Raw genomic sequence first — 27,871 nt, 5'->3', positions numbered from 1 at the left:
CCCTATTCCACTTGTCCTGGCTTACTACCTGTCTCAAGAGGGACTCTGTTGCTCTGAGGAAGAGACAGGTGGAGTTCTGGGCATGAATACTTCTACTGAAATTGACAGGCAAGCAGGTAGAGTTGTAAATTTTATAGTATGGGATTTGTCAACTAATTGTTTATTTTCACCAAGAATTAAGGGGAACAAAGAGGACACCTACCTTATTGTTGGTACTTGATGATTATAACGGAAAAAGAAGCTTCTACTTAAAAAGGATGCAATGAGACAATAATAAATTGGAAAAATTAAAAATATTGATTAATATGGTTACTATGATGGTAATAATTCCTTTTCTATAAGCAAATGACTGAGGGGAACAAATAAATGAATGAATTTGAGATAAAATCATGAAAAATAAAAGGCATAATACCTTGCAAAGAGTGTCTCCATAATTATTTGAATTAAAGAAAGTGGCTGAGATGCAGAAAGTAAACTAATGGTCAGTATAAAAATCAAAAGAAATATCAAAATAAAGTAAAAACTAGAGAAATCACACACACAAAAAACAAAGAGTATCAGTGGAGATAAATGGCCTCTGTGTGTACTGTCAGTATTTCTGTGGACCCACTGTTAATAAGAAGTTTTATTGGGCTAAAGAATCCCCTGAACACTCAAAAAGTGATCATAATTATTATCAAATACTTTAAGAAGGAGCTTTAAGTTCAACGAGACCCTCAATGTGGTTGGTTGTTAAGCAGTCTTTTTTTTAAAATATATTTTTTATTAATTTCAGAGAAGAAGGGAGAAGGTGAATGAGATTGAAACATCAATGATGAGAATCATTGGTTAGGTGCCTCCTATACTTTCCCTACTGGGCATGAAGCCTGCTACCCAGGCATATACCCTGACCGGGAATTGAACCATAACCTCCTGGTACATAAGTCAACACTCAACCACTCACAGTCAACCACTGACACGGGCTGGGCAAGCACTTTTAATAATGTCACAATCTATTGTACTATTTCTTTGTAGAAGTCTTATGAAATATTTTAGATTTCTCTCTGACATCATAAAGACATTTGCTTGGTTTTTGGCTACCACACTGGAAATCAATGCTCAGAAAAATAATAAACACATGTTATACATTTGGACATAACTAGAATTTTAAAAATACAGCTCCGGCTTTGAAGATATTATATATAAAAAAATTCCATTAATGAATGCCTTGTGAATCTTTTGAAGTAGAAGAGAATAAATATCTTATGAAAAATAAAGTAACAGATCCTGTTGTTGTAGTAAGTTTTATACCCAATATGACATCTTCCTTTTTTAATATTTCAAGGAAAAAAATTCGTTATTCTAGAAAACAATAATGAAAAATAAATTAAATCATTGTGTTGTTTGTGAAACCATTTATAATAGAATTAAGTCTTTTAGATGTTTTGGGCTTATTTTAAATTTTTTAAAACAGACTATCATAAATTAATTATATACAAGGATAAATTACACATTTGTATTCTACTCATCTATTTTGTCATCTATTTGACTAGATTCTAATTATGAGTTTTAAGCTGGACAGACTGCATATGGTAGAACTATTACATTTCAGATATTAAGAAAATTATTTCTTGCCTGGCCAGTGTGCTCAGGGGTTGAGCATTGACCTATGAACCAGAAGGTTAAGGTTCAATTCCCAACCAGGGCACATGCCTGGATTGTTGGCTTGATCCCTAGTGTGGGGGTGTGCAGGAAGTAGCCGATAAATGATTCTCTCTCATCATTGATGTTTCTTTCCCTCTCTCTCTCTCTCTCTCTCTCTCTCTCTCTCTTCCTCTCTCTCTTCCTCTCTAAAAATCAATAAAAACATATTTAAAAAAGAAAAGTATTTCTTAAACATTTGGTTTACACATTTAAATTACCGTGAGGCATTTTATCTTATTATAATTCATACACCTAATGTAAGTATACACAAATCCATTTGATTGAATTGTGTGTGTGTGTGTGTGTGTGTATATATATATATATATATATATATATATATATATTTAAAATATATTTTATTGATTTTCTACAGAGAGGAAGAGAGAGGGATAGAGAGTTAGAAATATCAATGAGAGAGAAACATCGATCAGCTGCCTCCTGCACACCCCCAACTGGGGATGTGCTTGCAACCAAGGTACATGCCCTTAACCGAAATCGAACCTGGAACCTTTCAGTCCGCAGGCTCTATCCACTGAGCCAAACCGGTATCAGCTGAATTATATATTTATATGTCATCCTTGTAGGTCTAGTAGTAAGGTAAGCAGTTACATTTTAACATTTACAAAAATAAATATGGCCTGCAAATTTTATTTTTCAATCTTTAAAATTATATACTAGGTTTTGGACTAAATATTATTTTCTTAAAATGGTAAATGTAGAATATTGAAATTGCTTTACACCCATGCCTTTGGAATGCTTTGAAAAATCAGTTTATTTCAGGTGCTTTGGTAATTTGTGATCAAGGATCAAATAGTACGTATGTTAACCTAATGCAGTGAAAAGAACATATAATTTTAGAGCTGTGGGATATAGGGTCAATAATCCTTTGTCATTCACTTAATAGGTATGTGACTGTAAATGACCCACACCCTCTCTGAGCCCTGGTCTCCGCATCTTAGAGTGATAAAAATACTTATTTCAAGGCTTATAGTGAATGAGGTGCACAAAAGATAAAGTTCTCAAAGGTGCTTTGTACAGTGAAATACTAAGGCTATTATTTTAAACCGGAATGTTCCTGACTTGGTTTTCCCCTCTTCCTAGTGTCCCTGAGGTTTCCCACATCTATAATTGAATCTGCCATTTTCACTTTGTTAATATTCTAAGTTTATGCTAAAACCGAAGTGCCACCATGCTCTGGAGCCCACACATCAGTCCCTTTTCTTTCCCAGTTTATCTGCAGGGCGCAGGCACGGTGCTAGGCAGGGAAGCATGCAGTGTAGCACTCCAGCTTTAACAATGGAGTGACAGCGAGAAATTAGAAAACTGTCAGGAAGAGCTAGTAAGAAGGAGACTGGCTTTCATTTTATTGGAAGTTCTTTGAGGCTGCTATAATCATTCTGCTATACATCTATCAACACAATAGACACTGAGTTACAAAGTAAAATAGTTCAGAGGAATAGTCCAGGAGAGCCAGATAACTTAGATGCCTTTAAAACTCCTAAGAAGTGTCTTTGAATTCTACTATGTGTCTGTTTTCAAATCATGTACATTACTCCAATAATATGTATTACTTCAATTAATGTACATGACAATAGTATTTTCTTTCCCAATACTTTGTAGAAATTAGGCAAACTCTTTAAAACAAGCTTGCTAGGTCTAAAAGTGCCCTAGGGATCTTTCTGCCAACTCATGTCTTCACTGATTTTTAAAAGAATATCTACCACTGCTTATCATTTTGTCATTCGTTCCAAAATATTCACTAAACACATACCATGTGCCAAGCAGCATTCTAAGCAATGGGTACGAGCAGTACACACAACAGCCACCACCCATCTCTCCAAATGTCTGTTCTCATTGAACCTATGTTACATGTTATGTTAGATCATAGTAAGTTCAGGGAAGAAAAACACAATCAGGGAACACAGCAAGCTGTGTGTGGGAGGGAGAATTTTTTTATTTTTATTTTTTATTTGCTTATTTGTTTGCTACTTTTTGTGTGTGTGAAAGCAAGCAAGAATTTATTGACTTTAGTGAAATAAGGAAAGGCATAGAAGATGTAATAGGAAAGCATAGGCTAGGGCTTTGCCGAGGTCGGCAAACTGCGGCTCTCGAGCCACATGTGGCTCTTTGGCCCCTTTAGTGTGGCTCTTCCACAAAATACCACAGCCTGGGTTAGTCTATTTCGAAGAAGTGGCATTAGAAGAAGTTTAAGTTTAAAAAATTTGGCTCTCAAAAAAAACTTCAATCGTTGTACTGTTGATATTTGGCTCTGTTGACTAATAAATTTGCCGCCCACTGGCTAGGCTGCTTGGCTCACTGGGAAGTCAGAAAAAAAAAGGCCTAGGAAACAGGTTCAGGAGGTTAGCTGCTGCCCATTGCTCCCTGGCTGCAGGTCTCATGGGGTCCCGTAGAGGTTAAGGGGAAGAAGAGGGGGAGGAAGTGGCATGGCCTGGGCACACTTCCTGAAAGGACAGCACACCTCCTTTGGTGCTGTAGGTAGTGTCCAGAAAAAGCTTGTCTGAGAAAAGACAGGAATGAGGTGGTGAGGAGCAGACCTGCAGAGACCGTAGGGAAGAGTGTTCCAGGCAGAGGGAGCAGCGAGTGTGCAGGTTCTGAGGGGAGAGGGTGTGCACCCATCACACTGGAGGGTCAGCAAGAGACCAGTGTCCCTGGACTGAAGTGAGGAAGTGGGAAGGTTGTGGGAGCTGCAGATGTGGGAGGCTTATAGAGGAAGGCCCTGGCTTCTCCTCTGAGCAGAAATGGAGGGACTGAGCAGAGTGGCATGGCTTACATCTTAAGGGGATTGCTTTGGCTGCCTTGTGGGAGCAGATGGAAAGGGAACAAGGACAGAAGCAAAGGGACCCCCTAAGAGGCTACTGCAGTCAACCTGGCAAGAGATGGTGGAAAGATGGTCGTGATTCTGAGATCACGTTATTTATTTATTTTTAAAAATACATTTTATTGAATTTTTACAGAGAGGAAGAGAGAGGGATAGAGAATTAGAAACATCGATGAGAGAGAATCATCAATCAGCTGCCTCCTGCACACCCAGCATTGGGGATGTGCACACAACCAAGGTGCATGCCCTTAACCGGAATCGAACCTGGGACCTTTCAGTCCGCAGGCCAAAGCTCTATCCACTGAGCCAAACCAGTTTTGGCCTGAGATCACGTTAAAGTGTTAAAAACTATGCTTATGGTATGATCATCATGGTCAAAAGATATGGTCCCCAGAAAGGAGAGTAAACATACATTCAGAAATGCCTCTCTTTGTAAGGTTGGAAGAGAAAGAGACATCTGTAAACAAACAAATAAAGAAACAAAAAAGGTATTTTCAGAGTCCAGGTGATCTTTGCCTCTGTAGACTTCCAAAGCAGGGAGAATGCTAAGCGTTGTTACATCCTCATGAGGCAGCAAGGCAAGGATATCTGTTCTCTTCACATGTGTTCAGCACTGTGCTGGATGACTACCCACAGTAGCAACACACACACACACACACACACACAAAAGAAGAAAAGAAACAGAAGACATGGTTTATAAAAGGAAAAGGAAAGTTTTGCTTATTCTGAAATAACATGGTCATTTATGTAAAGATCCTTGAGAACATACAAAAGAGCCTATTAGAACTAGTGAGTTTAGCAAGGTTACAGGATATAAAGTCAGTGTAAAAACAAATCAATTGTATTTCTTTATAATGTAACTGAATGATTAGAAATTAGAATTTTAAAAACAACATTTACAATAGCAACACAAATATGAATACTTAGGAATTTGTAAGGCCTTCCCATTGAAAATTACACAGACATTGATAATGAAGATTAAAGAAAATCTAAATAAATACCCTGATCATGAATTGTTAAAATTGTTAAAATGTTAATTTTCTCCACTTTTAATCTATAGATTCAATGCAATTCAGCAAGCTTTATTATTAGTACTATTATTATTTTGAAGGAACTAACAATCTTATTCTAACATTTAAATGAAATTGTAGAAGGTCTACAATACCCATATCAACTTTGAAACAAAACAAAATTGTGAGATTTATACTATCTGACATCAAGATTGATTATTAAAGCAATAGTAATCAAGGCAGTTTGAAATTGGTCTAGATATAGACATATCAATCAACGGAATAGAAAAGATAGTTTAGAAGAAGACCCACACATACATGGCCAATTGATTTCCAACAAAGATGTTATGGCAATGCAATGGGGAAAGAACAATATTCTCAATAAATGGCATTGGAAAAATTGAATATTTATAGGTACAAATATAAATTTTGTGTAAGATTTTTTGCCTTTGGGAGGTGGACAAAAAAAAAAAAAAGGAATAATTACATATAAACTTTGACCTTTACCTCACTATATACAACAATTACTTTAAAATCAAGCATAGATGTACATATAAAAGCAACAATCACAAAACTTCTAGAAGAAAACACAGGAGAAAACCTTAGTGACTGAATATTGCAAAAAGTCTTAAAAAGATACAAAAAGAATGAACCCTAAAAGAACAAAAGAACAAATAGATAAACTGAACAAAATGTAATAATTTTTCTCCTCCCCAAAACAGTGTGAAGGAAATGAAAAGGTAGGGTTTTATGGGAATATGAAATAAGAAGGCTCCCATTGTGGCTTCTCAGGAGGGACTCCTGTCTCGAATTTTTGTTCATGTATCAAGACTGATAATGTCCTCCCCTCCACACACATACCCCAATAGTATTTGAAAAAGTTTCTTACTTCCAAAATTAAGGGCTCTTGGAGAGTAACTTGAAGGAACAAGGAGAGGAGTCTGGCTCAGGTTTTCCTTGTGGCTGAAGGGTGGTGCCATGGGAGAATTCCTTTTTTTTTTTGAGTGGAAGCTCCCCGTTGCAGGGAGGGGACCCAATCAGATGGTCCTTGAGGGGGGATTCTGCCAGTGGGCTGGGGCTGGTGTGGTTTCAATCCCCCTTAGGTCCAAAGGAAAGAGCACCTGCTCTATTTTATCAACTTGCCTGGATGTGGCACAAAAGGAAAGGAGGGGTGAGGCTTAAAACCTGTGGGCAGTAAAACATCAGACCTGGAGACTGACTCTGGAGACCTAGAGCCAAAGGTAACACCTCAGATAATATGAATATTAAGAAAGAAATATTTATTTATTCGTTTCTTATTTATTGTCTGTGTTTGCCTATAAATATAAATGCCAATCCGGCCTGTGTGGTTCAGTGGTTGACACTGACCTATGAATCAGAACATCATGGTTCGATTCCTGGTCAGGACACATGCCCAGGTTGCTGGCTCAATCCCCAGTAGTGGGGATGCAGGAGGCAGCCAAGCAATTATTCTCTCTTATCATAGATGTTTTTATAGCTCTCTCCCTTTCACTTCCTCTCTGAAATAAAAAAGTGTGTGTGTGTGTGTGTGTGTACCCCTAATTGAAAATTACAGAAAATTATAAAACAGAAATTAAAATGTATTCATAAACTCACCATCCTGAGATAATCTTGGTTAACATTTTTTGTGCAGTTCCTTCCTGTCTAGGTTTGTTTGGTAATTAGAAAAAAAAAAACAAATCATGAAAATAATAACAGAATTTTTTCTTCTGTATTTTTCAGTACATTTATCTTTTTCTCAATGACATCTTGATATACTTGTTATTTCCCAGATTTCTGTATATTAGAAAAATTAACACTTGTATTCAGTTTTACTTACCATTTCTAGTGAGGTGAAGTTTTTTTTAAACATAACTGAACTGCCAAAGCCGGTTTTGCTCAGTGGGTAGAGCGTCAGCCTGTGGACTCAAGGGTCCCGGGTTCGATTCTGGTAAAGGGCTCGATTCTGGTCAAGGGCATGTACCTTGGTTGCGGCCACATCCCCAGTGGGAGGTGTGCAGCAGGCGGCTGATCAATCTCTTACTCTCATTGGTGTTTTTGAGTGTCTCTCTTTCTTCCTCTCTGTAAAAAATCAATAGAATATATATTTTTTAAAAACATAGCAGAACTGAAACTGCTATACTTTTAAGAAGTTTGAAAAAAAAAATATATATATATTAGGGAAGTGTTATTCATTTTCCTGTAAAGAAACTGTTTGAATTCAAACTTGACCTTTCCCTTTCTCTCCCTTTAGTACAGCTAAGAATCGCCAAAGGACCAAACAGTTCTACCCAGCTTCACAAAGAATACAATGTACATTTGGAAAGCCACATTCTTTTACCCCTTCATCTTTCAGGTGCTTAAAGAACTTGTCAAATTCAAAGGAACAAGCACACCTTTTTTTATGTTTAAAAAATATTGAGGAGGGTTGACAATGATGCTTTAAAGACAGAGTGGGTTTTCTTTATTTCTATAACTCGCACTTTACAAAATCCTTACTGCTACCATTCAAATTATTTTTCATTGCCAGCACTCAGGGGCAAATAGGAAAAATAATTCTCTGTCAAATGTTACCTATCACCTATTCTTCCTATCATATCTATTTTGCTGCATCCTGTTAGTGACTATCAACACACAGAGTCAACTATGAAATAAGTGAGTCCTGTCCTAAGACAAAGGTGATGGTCTTGGGCCTTGCAAAGAAAAACAGATGTGCAAGGACCTTGACTGACCTTGGTTCTCAAGGTAGTTCTCAGAAAAATCCTCTTATGAGTTGTGGAAAGAAGGCTGGCTTTGGATCAGGTTCACATACAGGGTGGGGCAAAAGTAGGTTTACAATTGTGAGTACAGGAAACTCAGAATTTAGTCTTGTATTATTATTTATTAATTATTGTATTACTTTCCATAGGAACAACTGTAAATCTACCTTTGCCCCGCCCTGTACTTTCACTTCTTGACAGTAGAAACATTTGTGTGAAGTATATAATACCAGTGTGTGCGGACTAATGGGCAGAAATCTATTTTAGACTTTGCTTTGTGGAATCATAAAGCAGAGTATTTTCAGATATTTATCCAGTATACAAAATTTAAAACACTTCCCATCTGGTCTTTTCCAATAAAAGTTTGGTGATTCCTGCCTCAGTTGCCCACAAATCTTTTATTAATAGAGATGGTCTTTGGTAGAGTCCAATAATTTTGTGTTAATATTAAGAAATAAATGGCCCTTTTCCTTATATATATCTACAGACAATATTTTGAACTTCCTTTTGTCTTCACTTGATTGTAGGATACTTGAAATATCTCTATGAAAGGGAAATTCACAATGCGATATACTATTATAGGAAAATATTGAATTTTATTAAAAGAAGTAATGTTAAAATATTTTGCTTATAGATTACTCTGGACTGTGTAAGGCACTTTATTTTTTAACCATTAGGTAATTACCTTGGTTCATGATATCACATAAAGTGCATTTGAACGTGTTGGAGCTTTGTATGTTAAAGATAGCACAACCTTACTACCACATACTAACATTGATATGATTTGTGTCTGAGAAATCCACCCTTACCTAGGAATTTCATAAGGAACTTAAGATGTATAGACATAAGTTTTGTAAGGTCACAGAATTTATCATTTTAGTCTTATTTATCATCTAGTATTTTCTTCAGGGTTTCCATTTAATGGACACCTTAAAATTTTTGTCAAAAAATTTAAACACTTTCACCATTAATCTCATAGAATTTTGTGGAAAACAGTATTTTCAAAGATCTTAAATTTAGACCTCTTTAGAAACAGTCTACTTTATAGCTTTTCTATTTTATAAATATTTCATGGTGATCTTTCTAAGTTATATCTGCCTTCTTTCTACCAATCCAAAGCACAATATTTCAGAATTTCCTGGAAAGAAAAAAAAATGGCCATAAGCTATTTTCCATTATTTCTAGGTATAGAATTAATGCAATAAAATTTAAAGAAACTCTTCCTTCCATGTAGCTTTTGAACTCATCTATCAATATTTTATTTCCTTTGAACTTGAAATTTATATCTCCCTCTGCTCTTGCTGACTTGTAAATCACACTTTCCCATCTATACCACTAGTCTCAGACCATGGAAAAAGATTTTAGAATCCCGTGATTTCCTTTCCTGCAGCATTTTCAAGGTGGTAGGTTATAGTAAAGCGATTTCAATTAGAATATAAATTGGGTTATCTGGAATTCTATCAAATACAGTCATCCTTTCCTCATCTCGCTATTATCAAGCTTGGTACTTCTTTCACCAGTACGTTTATTGAGGCTCATAATTATTACCTCACGCTACCACGTTGTCTTCTGAATCAAGAAGGTTGCCAGTATGGTTTTAGTATGTATTTTATTTATAACAATCCTTTAAAATATGTAATCCTATAAAAATAAATTTTAATAGATTATTTGATTAACTAGATTAATTCTTTCTGCCGTTTATGCTGGATAACAGAAAGACTGTCAAGCTTCTAAGTTTGATTGTTTCAGGTTCTCATTTCTTATAGGTCAATCCTCTTTTTCATCTTATTCTGTTTTGTTTTTTTTCTCTGTCAAAGTTTAGTTAAAGTAAACTCTGCACCTGTACCTGAGCATCTCAATGCAACTGAAGGAGAGCAGTCCTGCTGACATCTTATTAAATTTATGGCCATAAGCCTCCAATGTGACCCCGGGATTCCTGGCATCCCTGATCTATTTCTCTAGTCAATTCTGTCTCCCACTCTCTAGGGTGATTGTTTCTGCAGCATCTCATATTTCCCTTGCTCTCCTCCTCTTTCTGATTGATGACCTCCCCTTTGGTTATCAATCAGAATAGAACTGCACATCCTCCCATCGCCAAATCCACAAATCTACTTGTGTCTCGCCCCACAGACTCACCAGTTACAAATAAGATTAACCCACTGGGCTTCTAACCAAGACCACACTCTTTACTGGATTCCATTCCCTTCTGGCCACCCAAGGACGCTGTTTCTTAACACCTGTTGCCCACTCTTCCTGGATCACTCTCCTCTATAGCCCCGCATATAGTAATTTTTCCCATCATTAAAAAACACCCTACCTTTTACCACTTATCCATCTCTAGCCCTTGCCCAATTTTTCCTCATTCTTTAGAGTAATAGTCCTTAAAGCAATTGCTTGAATTGTCACCTCCAATTTCTCCCCTCATTCTTTCCTGGGTCCATCACAGCTGACACTGCCCCTGAAGAGGACAGAAACTGACCTTCCTGCTGCCCAAAGTGAGTTTTAGTTCTCATATCTCTGGACCCCTCGGCAGCGATACTCATTCCCTTCCTGAAGCAGCTTTATCCTCAGCAACCAGATCCCTATTCACTGGCTGCTCCTCATTTCCTCCTGTGGCTGCTCAGAGTCCCTTCCAGGTTCTCCACATTCAGGTGCCCTGAGATTTTATTCTCAGCCTTTAATCTCCGATTTCATCCTATAACTTCCAATACCAGCTGTATGCAGAAACGGCCCAAGTTTATATTTCTGCTGTACTGCTCTCCCCTAGCTACAGACTCATCTTGACAACCCACTTAGATAACTGTTAGGCACCTGGAACTTGGAATGTCCAAATGAAGCTCCTGCTTTCTCCCCAGTCCCATGGTCAAACTTATTCTCCTTTCTTCTTCATTTGAGAATGTGGCAACTTGTTCATTCAATTGCTCATGCCAAGAACTTAGGAGTTGGTTCCTCCCTTCTCAGTCCTCATCCAGCAAGAATTACTAGTACATAATAAATTCTGAATTCTTCTCACCACTTTTTCGAATATAGTGTGCAAATCCACGGCCTTGCAAGGCCTATTGAAGTAGCTTCCTAAGTGGTCTCACTGGTTCTTTCTTGGTCCTTGGTCTCTGCTCCATGAAGCGGCCAGCCTAGTCCTGTTAAATTCTGAATCAGCTCATGTTCTCCGCTCAGAACCCTTCAGTGGCTTTCTGTCACATGTGGAACAAGCTCCAGTCTTCTTATGGCTATTTGGCCCAGCCTCTCTCCCTAATTCCAATCGCTACCACTGTCCTGACTCTCACTTAGCTCTAGCACACAGGCCTTCTTGCTTCTCCACAATCATGCCACACCAGGAGGTGTCTTGGTACCTGTGCACCTGCAGTTCTCTTTTCTCTCAGGTATTTCATGGCATTTTTAAAATCACTTCCTACACTTCCTTTTTCTTCCTTTTTAAATCATTTCAGAAAATAATATAGTTATTTATTTAAACTCCATGGGACAGAAATTTTGTCTCTCTGGGGCACTGCTGTATCTCCATTCTTTGAACAGGGCCTGAAACACAACCATACTCAATAGATAGTGAATGACAAAAACAAAACAAAACAAAATCCATCAATGACATAAGTTATTTCCCAATTACTTGATTCTAGTTTCATCCTACTGTGTACTGGACAGTGATCGTGTTCTTTGATACTTCGATATAGAGCTCCATTCACAGTTCTAGTTCTAGCAGCCCTCTGTGACCTCTACATATTATCTCTAATCTATGCCATTGTCAAGCTCATTCCCGGAGACATAAGCATTCTGTTTTAGTTACAATGGGCCATCCTGTGTTCATCTACAGAACAATGTGTGTTTGTATCACCTATCGTTATTTGTTTAACTTGTTATGATGGAAATTTGCAAACATAAAATAGTAAAGAGAATAGTATAATAAACCCAATTTAATATCTCTCAGCTTTAATATTTAACACATGGCCAGTTTTGTTTCACTCATTCCCACTTCTTATTTTCACAGATTATTGTGAAGCAAATTCCAGGCATGATATTATTTCATCTGTAAAAATTTCATCTCTAAAATATAGAATATAGCCCAGCTAGTGTGGCTCCAGTGGTTGAGCACTGACCTAGGAACCAAATATTAACATTAAAAAAGAAAAACACACTGCCGAAACCGGTTTGGCTCAGCGGTAGACCATCAGTCTGCGGACTGAAAGGTCCCATGTTCGATTCTGGTCAAGGGCATGTACATTGGTTGTAGACACATCCCCGGTGAGGGGTGTGCAAGAGGCAGTTGGTCGATGTTTCTCTCTCATCGACGTTTCTAGCTCTCTATCTCTCTCCCATTCTCTCTGTAAAAAAAAAATCAATAAAATATATTTTTTTTAAAAAAGGAAAAAGAAAAACACTCATAACTACAATAGCACACCTAACAATTATTGGTAAATTTATAATATCAACACCTACCATTTCTTCTAATGATTCATATTTTCTCATTTTCTTATAACAGTTTTTAACAATGTTTGCTTGAATCAGATTTCAGAAAAGATCTGTATTTTAAAATTGGTTGCTCTGACTTTTATGTCTTTTGTCAAATTTCTCTCTCTTTTCCCACCCTTCAACATTTTTGTTCAAAGAAACAGGTCTTTTTTTTTTTTTCCCTGCATAATTTTCCTTAGTCTGGATTTTGCTGATTGCATCTCCCACATGTTTATTATTATTATTTCTTAAAATTAGTAGTAAAATGTAGAACTTTGATCAAATTCATTATCAGGTTCAATATAATTTTGGCCAAAACTACTTCATAGGTAGTGCCTACTTTCAACAGCAAGTAATAATGTCTGAATGTTTCGCATTTTTGTGATATTGTCACTCATTGATATTAATGAGATCAGCAGTTATCAAACTTTTTGTCTTACAAAGATATTACACTCTTAAAAATTATTGAGGTTCCTGCAGAGCATTTGTTGTGTGGGATTTCTCTATTGAAATTTATTATATTAAATATTAAAACTGAGACAATTTAAAAATATTTGTTCAAAATAAAAACAACAAACTTTTACATGTTGACATAAATAACATATTTTATGGGAAATAACTATTTTCAAATAAAAATTCATAAGAATAGAAGCATTGTTTTACAAATCTCTTTAATGTCTGGTTTAATTGACTATAAGATAGCTAGATTCTTCTTTCTGCTTCTGTATTCAATCTGTTGCCTTAACTGAAGTGTATCAAGAAGTCCAATATCCGAAGATGATAATTGGGGTGGAAGGATTATTTATTTATTTATTTATTTATTTTTTTGTTAATATTTACCTGAGGATATTTTTCCATTAATTTTGTTTAGAGATAGTGGAAATGAGCAGGGGAGACAGGGGGAGAAAGAAACATAAATGTGAGAAAGACACATTAATTGGTTGCCTCCCATACAGGCCTAGACCAGGGCCAAGGATCGAGCCTAAACTGAAGTAAGTATCCTTGACTGGAATCAAACCCAGTACTCGTCAGTCTGTGGGCCAATGCTCTATCCACTGAGCCAATCCAGCTAGGGTATGGAAGGATTATTTTAATATCCTTTTAAGATACTTATAGATAAACTTATTTGAAACTATATCAAAACTTGACAAATGATAGTTTCTTAAAAATTAGTTGCAGTGTGAAATCTAAAACCATGCTAATGAACTTTTTCTACTCTGATACGTTAAATTCATTGGCTTATCTTGCTGTTTCAATAGATCTCTATGTATGAATTTGTGATATTATTTGGAAAATATTGAGTTACTGATATATGTAGATCTTTCACATGTGGACAATTTTATTATTCAACATAAAAAAACACATTCATTAATAACCATTTATAATATTTTTAAAAGCCTATGAGTATTGGGAAATTGTCTAGCTCATGGTGGCAAGTTCAAATATTTAAAAATATATATATTTATTGATTTTGTACAGAGAGGAAGGGAGAGAGAGAGCGAGTTAGAAATATCGATGAGAGAGAGTCATTGATCAAGCTGCCTCTTGCATACCCCTTACTGGAGATGTGCCCTCAACCAAGGTACATGTCCTGGACCGGAATTGAACCCTGGACCCTTCAGTCCCCAGGCCGATGCTCTATCCATTGAGCCAAACCGGTTTCGGCAAGTTCAAATATTTAAAAATTCAAATTTTTGTTTGAAAATTTGAATCTTACCAACTGGCAACAGATACTGTCAGGTGGTTACGTGAAGTTTGAGGTTTACTTCATTCATTTTCAAAAAAATACCTGCCAAATACCCAACTCAGAACAACCATAATTTTTCTGTCAGTCATTCTCTAAAGTGAAAACTGTGTTCCATGAAAAGTGGCTAGTTTAGCATGCAACTCCATTACACAGTTGTTTTCAAGGAGATAACCATCAGATGTCAATAGTCAGCATAAATGTTTTACATATATTCCCATTTTATCACCCTAATAAAAAGTCTTAAATCTGTCTTGGGTGAAATTTATAAGCTGAAAAGTTTTAAAGATTAATTCAAAACATTTACCACTCGCCCAGCTGGCGTGTCTCAGTGGTTGAGTGTTGACCTATGTACCAGGCTGTTATGGTTCAATACCTGGTCAGGGTACATGCCTGGGTTGTTGGCTGATCCCCATTGTTGGGTGAGCAGGAGGCAGCCCATTAATGATACTCTCTCATCATTGATGTTTCTATTTCTATCTCTGAAATACATAAAAATATGTTTAAAACAACAACAACAAAAACATTGACTATTCCTGGGTTTATCAACCACACTTCTAGGAATGGGAGTTTGTTGTTCTAAAGATCTGATGCTCTGCTCAGGTCTTGGGTTAACTTTTATAAAGGTCTGAGATGTCATACATATATCAAAAGTAAACTCAAAGGTCACAGGAATTTGCAAAACTGTGATACACTCCATCTGTCTCTCAAAAAACTGGAAAAGGCACAAGACCTTGGGCTTTCATGAGACCTCTAATGGCATTCAGGTTCCTTATCAATTAAGGCTTGAAGAGTAATAGAGTAAATATTTCAATAGCAAATTTAAACCAAATAAGAAGGAATAAAATTTTTTTAATAAACATAAAATTGACTTAATTCAAAAGTAACAACCTTCAACCTCTTGGCCATCAAAAGCCAAATAGATCTCAGGAATAATTTATCCTAACACCTAATGGAGACAAACTGTTAGATGGGAACAATGAACATTTATTATTCAATTTGGATACTTGGTCATAAATTGAATGATTTCATGGTTGTGATTATGCAAATAACTTGCCCTTGCCTGAAATAGCTTTTGTCAATATCACTTTACTTGTATGAGGTTACATAATCTGTCTTTCAGGTTTTTTCTCTCTCTCTCTTTCTCTACACACACACACACACACACACACACACACACACACACACATGATACTCCTAAGAACTGCTTAATATTATTGAACAAAATCAAAATACTCCACCTGCCCTAGCCGGTTTTGCTTAATGGTTAGAACATTGGCCTGCAGACTGAAGGATCCCAGGTTCGAGTCTAGTCTAGAGCACATACCTCAGTTGTAGGCTCAATCCCTGGCTCTGGTATGGGTGCATGCAGGAGGCAAGCAATCAATGTGTCTCTCTCACATTGATGTTTCTCTCTGTCTCTCCCCCTCCCTTCCACTTCTCTAAAAATCAATGGAAAAATATCCTTGGATGAAGATTTACTAGTAAAAGAAAAAAACAAACACCCCCTCATGCCCCCATCTATCATTTTTATCTTAGGAAGCACTGAACTAATTCTTAACTCCTTTTTATGAGTGCATTAAAAAATACAGAATGTTTGGGAGATAAGAGGATAAGAATTTTACTTTCACTATTAGGCTTTTGCTTCTCTCTCTCTCTCTCTCTCTCTCTCTCTCTCTCTCTCTCTCTCATGCTTTTTTTTTTTTTTATTCCTCACTTGAGGATATATTTTTATTTGTGGTTTTTAGAGAGAGAAATGGAGATAGATAGATATATAGAGAAACATCTATCGGTTGCCTCTCGTATATGGGAATAGATCCCACAACCTAAGTATGCACCTTGACAGGAATCAAACCTGCCACCTTCTGGTGTATGGGATAGCATGCCAACCAACTGAGCCACCCAGCCAAGACTTCGTTCTCTTTCTTTTAGTGACCTTCAGGTCTCTGACTTTTTGAACTTTTAAAAAAAATTTTCTTCCTTAAAGAACTGGACTATTATACTAAATAATAGCAATGAATAATCTATTGGCATCCTGCTGCTACTCCCTACTGTTCCTTTTCTTTCCCTCTTTCATATACGTGCTGTCACACACAAGTATAATGCCTACAGCTCAGACATTAACAGACGCCCCACCCAGCCTGCTCCCAATCACATTGCCAACCCCATGCCTCCTGCCCAGTCACCGGAGAGCACAGTGCCTGGTCTGTCACTCAGATCCGTTATTCTCACTTCTCCCTCTGGCATGTGTTCCTTCTAGATGCTTTTTGTAGCTCATGGTAAACAGAAGCAAGACATAATCTACATTGTAAGATTAATATTGTATATCTTTGACTTTTACAAAGCTAGGCACTCTGGAAACTGATGTTTAATAGATGTTAATGGAATTTAATTTTTATACACCCTATGTTCGAACATTTATCTTCGAAATAAAATGGCAACAAGGAAATTTCAAAACAAATTATTTCCCACTCTATATCCTTAAATCAAGTTACAGAGTTTGAGCAAAGCAGAAAGAGCTGTGTGTGTGTGTTTTTTTTTTTTTAATATTTCGATTTTAAAACCTGAATGTAATTATCAGTAATGTGTTACATTGAAATTATCAGCAGGCATTTTGCCAGAGTTAGTACCACTACAAAACATTCCTGAAATGATGCCTGAAGAAAATCATTCATTTTCAATAGGCAAGAAGTCCCCTTTCAGGAAAAAAAAAATGGCCTCAAACATATTAAATAATAATCAGCAGAATACATGTTTTGAATATTTGTATAAAAAGAAACAACTCTAATAAAACAACACAACTAAAATATACTTGTAATAGTATAGGTACTTGACAATGTGTGCTGAGTAAATTAATTTGTGTTTTAAGGCTGTGCCTAGGAGTATAATAGCAACTTGTTTCTAAAAGTACACTTTGTCTGGATGTAAAATACAGCCTCATTATACATTTTGCCTAATGTTATGGTTCACACAATTTGGATAACTAATTAAAGATAGAAGAAAATATCACCTTTGTCATCTTCCTACTTCATGAACTAATATATAAAGCAATCAGTTTATTCTCTACTTATTTAACATGCTGAGCTGTTTCCAGTTCCAATGAATGCAGAAAAAACTCTTTTTGCTTCAGTGCCTGGCACTGAAGTGCCTACTTAATAAACATTTGATGAGTAAATGAATGATTTTGACAGCAGCCGGGCACTTAGAGCAAAGACGAGGCAATGCAGTGCATTGTGAAGAGCGTGTGAGGAACCTGATCTGGTTCTGCCCCAGTTCTGCCACGAACTGGCTGTGTGACCTTAAAGAAATGCCAACCCTCCTGAGCCTCAGCATCCTCCATGTAAGGCAGGTGCTTGAGATGATCTCGATGGATGGCCTTCTAGCTCTAAGACTCTAGTTCTGAATCTTAAAATTAGCCAAGTGCCCTTGCCAGTGTTACTCTGGATTTGCGCCATGGAGAGAGACACATTTAGGTTATAAAACTTTTACAATCTCACATGATTACCTGGTGTAGCCTCCAGGACTAAACCTATTAAAAGGTCCGCTATACAAAGGCAAGTTGTGGAAAGACAGAAGCCTGAGGGTTTGAACGAGTGTGGGAGACAGAGAAGCAGAGGGATGGCTGGCAGACAGTGTTTCCAGAGCTCACACCAGTGAAGCCCAGGGATAGCAGGATGTTGCAGAGACCAAGTTTTGTTTATGACCGATGAACAACTGATGAATTTATAAAAGGCTCCCGAAGAGAGCCTAATGGGACAGTGACATTGCACATAAATAAAGGAGAATCAGTGCTGCCTGCTGGGGCGACACGTGGACATGGCAGGCTGGTTCTCCTCTCTGTCTTGATTTACTGGATGACCTTGGGCAAGTCATTCATCTTCCCCCAAACCAGTTCCCCTAATTATAAAATGGAAATAAAAATACGTGCTGCCTTGACTGGGGATTAATGAGACAAGGTGTATGTCTACACTCCCAGAGGGGAAAAGCCTGTTTAAAAGCAAGCTAGGAAGTGTGAAGTAGCAATGTTGGACTTTTCATACAACTTGGGAGAGAAAAACAACACAATAATAAAACCTGGAGCTCTAAGTTTCCTACTTAAAAAAGAAAAGAAAAGAAAAAAGAAGAGCACCTTCTTACCACCAGCCCAGTTTCTATGGCATTTGCTCCACAGCACAGGCTGGAGACTGGGAGGTTCGGAGCTGCAAGCCAGGCACTGCCTTTATTCCGCCAGAGTTCGACCCTTGAAGCACCTTGCACAGTGACGTCTTGGGGACAAAATTAGTGTTTGGGTGCCTTAATTCCTTATTCTGCAAGATATTGGATAATACTACTACGTGTCATATATATTATATATGCTATACATAGCGGGTGCAGATGAAATCTAATGGAGTTGTACACTTGAAACCTGTATGGTTTTGAAAATCAATGTCACCCCAATGAATGCCATAAAAACACGAAAGAAGAAGAAAGGCGGGGGGCGGAGGGTAAACTAATGTGATGCCTTGAAGCTCACTCACTTCCTTGGGCTGAGTCGCCTGTGGTCCTTGGACACCGCCTTTTAAAATGTGCTCGCACGACCGCGAGGGGGCACTGTGAGTCTGCTTTGGCCAGGGAGAGAGAGGGAACTGCGCTGGGCGGAGATGGCTGTGTGCTTCCAGCCTCCAGCACCTACCTACCCACCCGCCCGCCTGCGCGGGGCAGCGACCCTGGCTCGGGTTCCCAAAGAGAGGTCTGGGTGGCTGGGGGAGGGAGGCAAGGCCATGGTGGCCCCACAACTTTTTGCCTTCACCCCACTCACCAGGTTCCTCCTGCCAGCTGTTCTTAACCTGGGATCCGTGAGTCCAGGACTTGGGAACCCAGGCAGCCCCCCCCCCCCCCCCACTCCTGCACCCCCTGCCCACTCCATGCCACCGGAACGGTAGGGAGTATATTTGGTGCGCTTATATCTGGTGTGGTCCTGGGCAAAAGGAAACAAGCTGTCATCTGATCTTTAGGGGATCTGTGCCCCCCAAGGGGTTAACGTCTTTTGATTTAGGGAAAGAGGGACTTTCCTGCCAAGGGCCAAATGCTCAGGGCTAGGAAAATGCTCAAGGTTGGGGCTAGCTAGCGGCTGGAACATCCCACGCAGACTCCTTTAGGAAAAGTCCAGGTCAGGTTCTGGAATAGCTCAGGTGAGAAGTTGAGCAGCCTTTCTGCGCAAAGGGAGGAGGAGACAGTGAATCTGCCCAACCGAGTACCTAGACCAAAATCCTCTTTGCCCCCCGAAGAGGTCAGATGTTCCGGGAAATTTACACGAGGTTCCATCTGCAGCTCCTTTCCCCACCCCCAGGCGCTGGCTCAGGCGTTGCACTGGGTGATTTTTGTTATTCTCTAAGGAAAAGTGCGCTCGCCCCGGGATCCGTGTTCACACACCTCAGGGGGCAGGAAGAGGGACATCTGCGCCCCGGGCTGCAGGACTAAACGCCCCAAAGTGTCCAGGGGTGGGCAGAGCCACCCGGAGGGGCGCGGGGGCAGAATGTGGGGCGGGGGGACCAGAGAGGAAGCACCGCGGAGGCGAGGGTTAGAGGACCCGGCAGAAAGTCCGGGGGAGGGCCGTGCGGAATGTCAGCAGAGAGAACAGCACAACGCACCCCAAACTTTCACAGCCCCGCGGGCCTAGGACGGGTGAGCCGGGCAGAAGCACCTGCCACTCCCAGGCAGTGAGCGCCGTCCACGCGAGCGGCCAGACCTGGGGGCTCCCACCTGCGCGCAGGCTGCGAGGAAGGGGGGTGGGGGTGGGGTGTCCAACGCGGACTGGGGGGAGCGGAGAAGGGAACTTGACCTCCCAGCCGCGCCCAGCCAGGTGGGGCGCCCAGGACGTGCCCTTGGGCAGCCCGAGGGCGCGCGGGCGGGAGTCGGGGAGGCTCCGGAGGAAGTGCGCGCAGAGATCTCCGCGGGCTGGAGACATCGGATCCAAAGGAAACAGGGAAAGCAATCCCAGCAGCCGCGGGAGCCTGGCGGTTTAGAAGACACCCCTCCCCACCGGGACGACGACAGTGACACGCACTCGCGGAGACGAAGCGCGCTGGGCGGCCGTGGGGCTGCGCGGAGGTGGCCGCCTCCCCGGTTCGGGGCGCCGCTCAGATCCGCCGCCGCCGCCGGGAACCGGGATGCGCCGCGCAGCCCCGGGACGGCCCCTGCCGGGGAGGCTCCGGGGCGGCGCCGCGGGCCGCTGACCCCGCGCGGGTCCGAGGAGGGGTGTGCCGGGCCCCGCCCGCCCCCGCCCACTCCCGCGGCCGCCGCGCCCCTCCCCTCCCCTCCCCTCCCCTCCCCTCCCCTCCTCTCCCCGCGGCGGCGGCGGCGCTGGCCGGGGCGGCGCGGAGCGGCTCGCCCAACCGCCGGTGCCTGCGAGCTCCAGGCTGCTTGGGGAATTCACTTCGCCGCTTTTACGCTCCTAGGTTCCCCGGGATTCTTCTTGATGGCTCTCTGCCTCTGGCCATCTCCGTTCTTTTAAAAGGAAAACTTTGCTGACATTTCCCCCTGCCCTCGGAGGAGAGGATTAAAAGTTCCCAGAACTGGTGCGGTTCGGGCGCCGGGACGGGTGTTCGGCGGCGGGGGCTCCACTCCCATCATGTGCACCAACATAGTTTACGAGTGGCTGAGGGCGCTGCAGCTCCCGCAGTACGCCGAGTCCTTCGTGGACAACGGCTACGATGACCTGGAGGTGTGCAAGCAGATCGGGGACCCGGACCTGGACGCCATCGGGGTGCTGGCGCCCGCGCACCGCCGCCGCATCCTGGAGGCCGTGCGCCGGCTGCGGGAGCAGGACGCCGCGGCCGCCGGCCTCTACTTCACCCTGGAGCCCCAGCCGCAGCCCCCGCCCGCCGCCGCCTTCCCCACCGGCCACCGGGGGGAGCCGTGCGGCGGCGGCCCAGCCCAGGGCACCCGCGGGGACCCCCGCGGCCAGACCACCGCCCCCCGCGGCAGGGAGCTGGTGAGCTATCCCAAGCTGAAGCTCAAGATCATGATCAGGGATAAGCTGGTCCGTGACAGCATCCACCTGAGCAAGCCTCCCTACTCCCGCAAGGTAAGGAGGCGCCGCCCTCCCGGTGGCTCTGGGCGCGCAGCCCACTCCAGGTGACTGTGGGGAGGCAAGCGTGCTTTGGGTATGTGGGGTTCTCGTCTACGTTCTTTCTGTATTCGCTGCTCTTTATTCCTTCCCCCTGGTGCCTAGCGGGTTTAAGACTAGATCTTGGACCCAGGTGTTAAGACTAGATCTTGGACCCAGGTGTTCATTCTAAACTAGGACCACGTCTCCGCGTGGTCTCCCATGTGCTCACCTGCCGGGAACTGGACCCAGGGTGCTTCTCCAGAAGCACAAGGCAATCCTGATATCCTGTTGTAGAGTTTGCGTCTGAAGGGGACCAGGAGAACGGTGAACATGGACCTTATTTCCCGCCTTGCTTTCTTCCTCTGCCTTTTCCTCACCTTTTTGAGACACTCCAAGGCAAATTGGCGCACTTCTTTCCTTGAAGAGTGAGGAATCATGCTCTGTTGTTCTCATGCTCGTAAAAACCAAATCCCAGCACTGCTGCACATTTTGAAAAGTGAACAGGGACCTGGATGTTCTGGTGGAAAAGTTCACAGAACACATGTCTGTCCACTTGGGGTAGATGTCTTTAAGCACAGGGAGGTCTAAGACCGGATGGCCTCGGGCCACCAAGAATGTACGGCCAACGTCTGTGCCCAGTCACCAGTTTGGTGTAGTGCCAATCCTGAAAAGATGCAGTAGGTCCAACTGCGACTTGTAGAAAGTCTGAGTGGCCTTGCATTTGCCAGATAAGGACACAGCACACGGAGGTGTGATTTCAGGACCCAGCGAGGAATTCCCTGGGCAGGGAGCCTGGGAAAGGGACTTGAAGTATTGGCAGCAGCTCTGTGCGGAAGGAAGGCAGGAATGTGGATTTGGGCGTTGAATAGTTAAGTAACAGAAGGTCCTATTTCACACAAGAGTTCTGCCTCCAGTGGAATCTGTTCCACTTAGCTTTCTCCAGCCCTCTAGGTAGAGGGTTCTGACTTAAAAGGTGATCCAGCACAGGTGATCCAGCCTGCCAGGTGTTACCCAGGCTAAGGCACCTCAGCTGGAAAATCAAGGCAGAGAGAGCTGCCCTCCCCCTCTCTAGGGAGATCTTACACAGCTCCCTCCCAGGGAAACGCTGATAATTCCATTGTGTGCTCATCCTGGGCACACACTCTGCTCTTTTATAGTCATGAGTAAAGGTCATACTGTCTGGGATTTAAGGAAGTTCAAGCAAAAACTTTGTAAAAAGTAGGTAACAGTATGTAGGGTGGACTTAAATAAAGGGTTTAACATTATTCATATGTTATTTTTGCAAAAACAGATAGACAATTCAGATAACCTGCTTGTGTATAAATTTGTTTTATAAAAACTATATAGAAGTCAGATTTGGAGGACAGTTTGCCTCAAATTAAACCCATGTTCCAGTTGCCCACCATAACTTTCCAGACTGGTAGAGTTAGAGTTATGTCTAAATGCGGAGGGACTTGACCATCAGTGTAACAGCTCATTTCTGGAGTTAGCAGGTCAAAGGAGTTCAAGGTCAGACTATTGTGACTTCTAGCCCAGGAGTTGAGGTAGGCTTAGGTTGAGAGAATGTAGGTACCTGGGTTCATGGTAAGTTCAAATTCTGGCCAGATAGGGAGGCAGAGAAGAAGAGGTGTAAATAGGACTTATTTTTCAGGAAAATAAATGAGTAATGGGACTGGGAAGGCAAAGGATGCAGCAATGGTGGTGGAGGTGAGAGCGGTGTATTGAAAATGACACATTTGGTTAATGATACTTAAAAAGGCAAACATAGGAACTGAAAAGATTCCTCAGTGGGAGAAGATTGAGTCCAAGGACATGAACTACTGTATCTGGGCACAGACAGTGAACTGTGGACTCCTGCCCAGATCAATGCATAATATGGCCATGCATCTGAGTGAGTGCAATTTATAGAAGAAAACTTCACCTCGCATTGAGATGCCATCTACTCTCCATGTAAATACGCAATTGTTTCAGTCAGCATCTATACAAATCCCATAACAATAATGTTTGAAAAATAAAGATAGACTCCCATTCATGCCCTGTACATATGTAAGGGGGACCAAAAAATATGGATCTGACAAATTTTATTGTAAAAAATATCCTTAGTGCATGTTTACATATTTGCTATAAGAAAAACACTGACATTGAAACTAAAATATAATTAATGTACCCGAACTGAGCATGCACATGGACAGTATCAGATCATATTGGTCATTCTGAATTTGCTTAAGTTTTGCATTTTTCTTTTCGGAATTTGTTTTCTCATACAGCTTATGTGTTTACAAACAATGCTAGGATATCTTTAAAATGTGACCTATGTTATCATTTCTCCAGATTCCTTGGCTCTGTCATGATCTGAATGTGTAGAGTTCGTTATATGCATTTGGGATTCTACTTGGTAGAGAGGGCCTCACCTTTCCTTTCTTTCCTTTATGGGCATTTGCATCTTGATCCCTGTGATTTTTTTGCACTTTGATGAGCATATGAGATGGCTTGAATGTGGATTATACAAAGGGCAACCAAGGCAGGAACAGCGAATCTTTCAGAGGAAAGAAAGTTGAGAGATTTTCCCAAGACTGTAGGATTTAGGATTTGATACGGTGACATTCCTGTGCTATAGTGGTATGTTTCTTAATTCTTATCTCCAGTTGCCACTGCCCCCTCTGGGGTGAGTTAAAAGTAAGTTTTGCTTGGTTATACAAAGGAAGTCTGAAAACCAGGGCTGGGGAATAGGGCCCGGACTCCGGTCCCTCTCCTGCTCTGTATTTAACTACTCTGCCTGTGGAGATTGCTCCCTCAGTGAGATGAGGATAAAGTGTTTTCACAGCGCGGGGATTAGGGGGGATTAGGCAAAGCTTTCCATACATCAGTGCATTACTTTACCAAGCTTCTCTCTGCCAAAGCCTTCTGCGAGGCTCCAGCTTACTGTGGTTGGCAGGGTGCAGAAGCCTGGTTCTCGAGGACTTGGGTTCTTGCAAGAAAGACATAAGGGGAATGAACAATCCTGATTGTGTGGTGACTGCTTTGGTGGGGAACATGCTACCATGGACACGTGCATCTAGCCTCGTGTGCAGGAAGGTGAGGTCAAGGCAGACTTTCCAGAACTGGTACTTAATCTGAGAACTGAAGGTTGTGTGGGGTTAGCCTGAAGAAGAAGAGGGTCCTAGGAGACATGTTCTAGGCAGAAGGGACAAAAGCCAAAAAGGGAGGGAGTGTAGCATGCAACAGGAATTTAAAGAAATTTAGCCCGGCTAGGCTAGAGTACAGAATGCTGGGAGGAAGTGGCAAGAGATAGATAGACAGATAGTGGCTGATCTTGGATGGCCCTGTCTGAGTTAGGAGATTGGAGTGTTTCCAAGAAAGGGAGCTATTGATGGATCCTGGCCTGAGGCAGGGTGAACGCTTAAGAAGTCACTGAAGTGTCAGGAGAAATTTGCCCAAGGCCTGGACTGTGTGGTAACAGTGGGAGAGGAACAATGGAGGTAATTGAATGACAGAATGGACAGAACCTGATGATTGTTTAGATGTCAGGGGTCAGAGGGGAGAGAGGTGAGGATGACTTGCAGATTTCTGGTTTAGGATTGCAATGCCATTCCCTGAAGTAGGGGAGCAAAAGAGCAGATAGAAGAAAGATATTGCTTTCAGTTTTAAACATATACTCCCTGCCCATGGAATAGAAGAACATAGTTATATAGGTGGCAGTTGGAAATTTGGAGCTGAGCAGAGGAAAGGACCTGGGGTAGAAGGTCTAGGGTTGGGAGTCATCAGCACATTGTAACCATGAATATGAATGGGCTGTTGAGGGAGAAGAGGGAAAGGACCAGGACAGGATGCTGGGAAACCCCAGGATTTAGGAGATGAGCTGAAGAAGAACCCAGGGAGGCGCAGAGGGCAGAGTGGAGAGGTTGTAAAGATGGTGTTCTGGGAGCCGATGCAAACAGTGAGGCTGAAAGGAGAAGGGAGTGGTCAAGAGGGCACTTCATGGTCCAGTAGGACAACAACTCCTAGGAAGTAGCAATGGTGCTATTGGGACCTCTGAAATAGCAGGTTTAAGTGATGGGACAATAAGAGGAAGTAGGAACAGGGAACACAGATAATTTTTTTTGGTGCTTGTAAGACTTTTTTTTTGAGCAGTTTTAGGTTCACAGCAAATTGAGAGGAAGGTACAGAGAGTTACTATATACCGTCTTCCCCACACATGAATAGTCTCCCCAATATCAGCATCCCCCACCAGCGTGATACATTTATGACAATGGATCAACCTGAAACTGGAAAAGCCTGTGTTCTTGCAACCAGTCACTACTGGAACCAATAAGTAGAGATAAGGATTGAATCTTTATGGGCACTTTATTCAGATTGCCAGCCATCTGAGAGGACAGCATGTTACATACCCTTAAAAGACCATCTTACATCTTATCTCAAGCCAACTCTTTGTAAAAAAAATAAAAAAATAAAAGTGTAGGCGAAGGGTTTGGAATTCAGGAAAAAAGTAGGTAAGAGATTTGCAATTCAGGGAAAAGGTCAATCAGATAAAAGCTGCAGTCCTATGAATTTCTGAGCACCCTTCACCTGCTGACCTGTGAAGCCTTGTCCTCAAGGAACTTGGGTTCTTTCTCTGCATCCTGGGCAGAGATGTCCTTTCCCTGGAGCAAAATGACTCAGATGCTGTCATGGTCACTTGCAGTCCTCTGGGGCACAAAAGTTGAATTGCATCAGGTCTTCTGAAGTCAGGGCAGGTCCGGTCATACATTCCAGTTCCTGGAACAATAGCTTTCTACCTGCATTAATTGCCAAACCTATCATCTATCCTATACAATAAAAGGGTAATATGCAAATTGACCCTCACAACAGATTGGCCAGCAGTGACTGGTCACTATGATGTGCACTGACCACCAGGGAGCAGACTCTCAACGCAGGAGCTGCCCCCTGGTGGTCAGTGCACTCCGACAGGAGGAGCTCTGCTCAGCCACTCCTGGCTGACAGTGGTGGTGGTGGCGGTGTGGCAGGAGCCTCTTCTACCTCCTCGACAGCCCTAACGATGTCCTACTGCAGGGGGGTGGGTGGGATGGGGAGCCACAACCCAGGCATGAGCCCCGACTAGGAATCTATCCCTGACTTTCTCATTTATAGGTTAGCCCTCAACCATTGAGCCATGCTGGCTGGGCGATTTTGATTAAAAAAATTTTTTTGGGATGAGATAAGTGCTCAGGTCAAGAAATGAATTTTCAAGAAGGAAGGTGACTCAGATGACATGGACTCGACCAGGGCTGGTCCTTGACATAAAAAAGGAGTATCCTAAGATATGTGGAAGGACATGGCTTGTGGTGAGGGGCAATTCACCTGGAACCATGGTAGTCTTAGCTTCTCAAGGTCATGATGTTTGTAGAGCTGGAAACACCATCGAGTCATTGGCTATAATGAAGGCTTATTATTACTACTCTTAGCACTTTTGTTGAAAGGCTTTTAACAGCTATTTTCTAAATGCTATGGGGGGAAAAAAATGCTATTTCAGATCCACCACTGATTTGGACTTGGAGAGGCCTGGGAAGTGGAGGAAGGGAATCCTTGTTGTCAGTCAATATAAAAATGATTAAGGGCAGATAACTGTGGATCATGCCAAGAGGAATTTCGCATACAGTCTCTCTTATGTTGAGACTAAGTGACATCTAATAGTTTAAAGAGTTTTCATCACTGCTTCTAATTGAAATAAATGGTCTAATGAGCTCTAATAACCTTACTGTTATGTTTCTGTAAAGTTATAAATCTAAAAAAATAGATACATTTCATTTGGAACATGTCAGAAAGATAAGGAAAGTAATTTATATATATTCTTTGTTTACCAAAATCACAATGAGCAGATTTTCCAAGTTATAAGGTGTTTTCCTTAGAACATAGGATACATTTATAGTAAGATTAGAAGTGTAGCCCTAACCGGTTTGGCTCAGTGGATAGAGCGTCAGCCTGCAGACTGAAGGGTCCCAGATTCCATTCCGGTCAAGGGCATGTACCTTGGTTATGGGCACATCCCCAGAAGGGGGTGTGCAGGAGGCAGCTGATCAATGTTTCTTTCTCATCGATGTTTTTAACTCTCTATCCCTTTTCCTTCCTCTCTGTAAAAAAATCAATAAAGTATATTTTAAGAAAGATTAGAAATGTATCCACTGTATCTGACACCAAGAATGCATCCTTTTCTAGCACCCATCTCTACTTGACAAAATTATTTTAAGTAATAGTCAAGGAATAATACACAGTAATTATTTTCTTTATATCTTCTTTAGTTTTAAAGCA

The 27,871-nt window shown here is 41.5% G+C and overlaps 1 protein-coding gene across 1 annotated transcript in view; it reads left to right on the top strand.

Annotated features, from left to right (window-relative positions):
* The first annotated feature begins 20,692 nt into the window (after positions 1–20,692).
* The window catches only part of SAMD5 (sterile alpha motif domain containing 5), a 43,982-nt gene continuing 36,803 nt past the window's right edge, over positions 20,693–27,871 (top strand). The window contains exon 1 of the mRNA XM_084889309.1: positions 20,693–21,562. Coding sequence (XP_084745435.1) covers positions 21,107–21,562 — 456 coding nt within the window. The 5' untranslated portion in view covers positions 20,693–21,106. The remainder of the gene's footprint in view (positions 21,563–27,871) is intronic.

This window comes from Pipistrellus hanaki (genome assembly GCF_964339955.1).
Source record: "Pipistrellus hanaki genome assembly, chromosome: 7".
NCBI lineage: Eukaryota > Metazoa > Chordata > Mammalia > Chiroptera > Vespertilionidae > Pipistrellus > Pipistrellus hanaki.
This window is presented reverse-complemented; position numbering and strand designations above follow the sequence as displayed.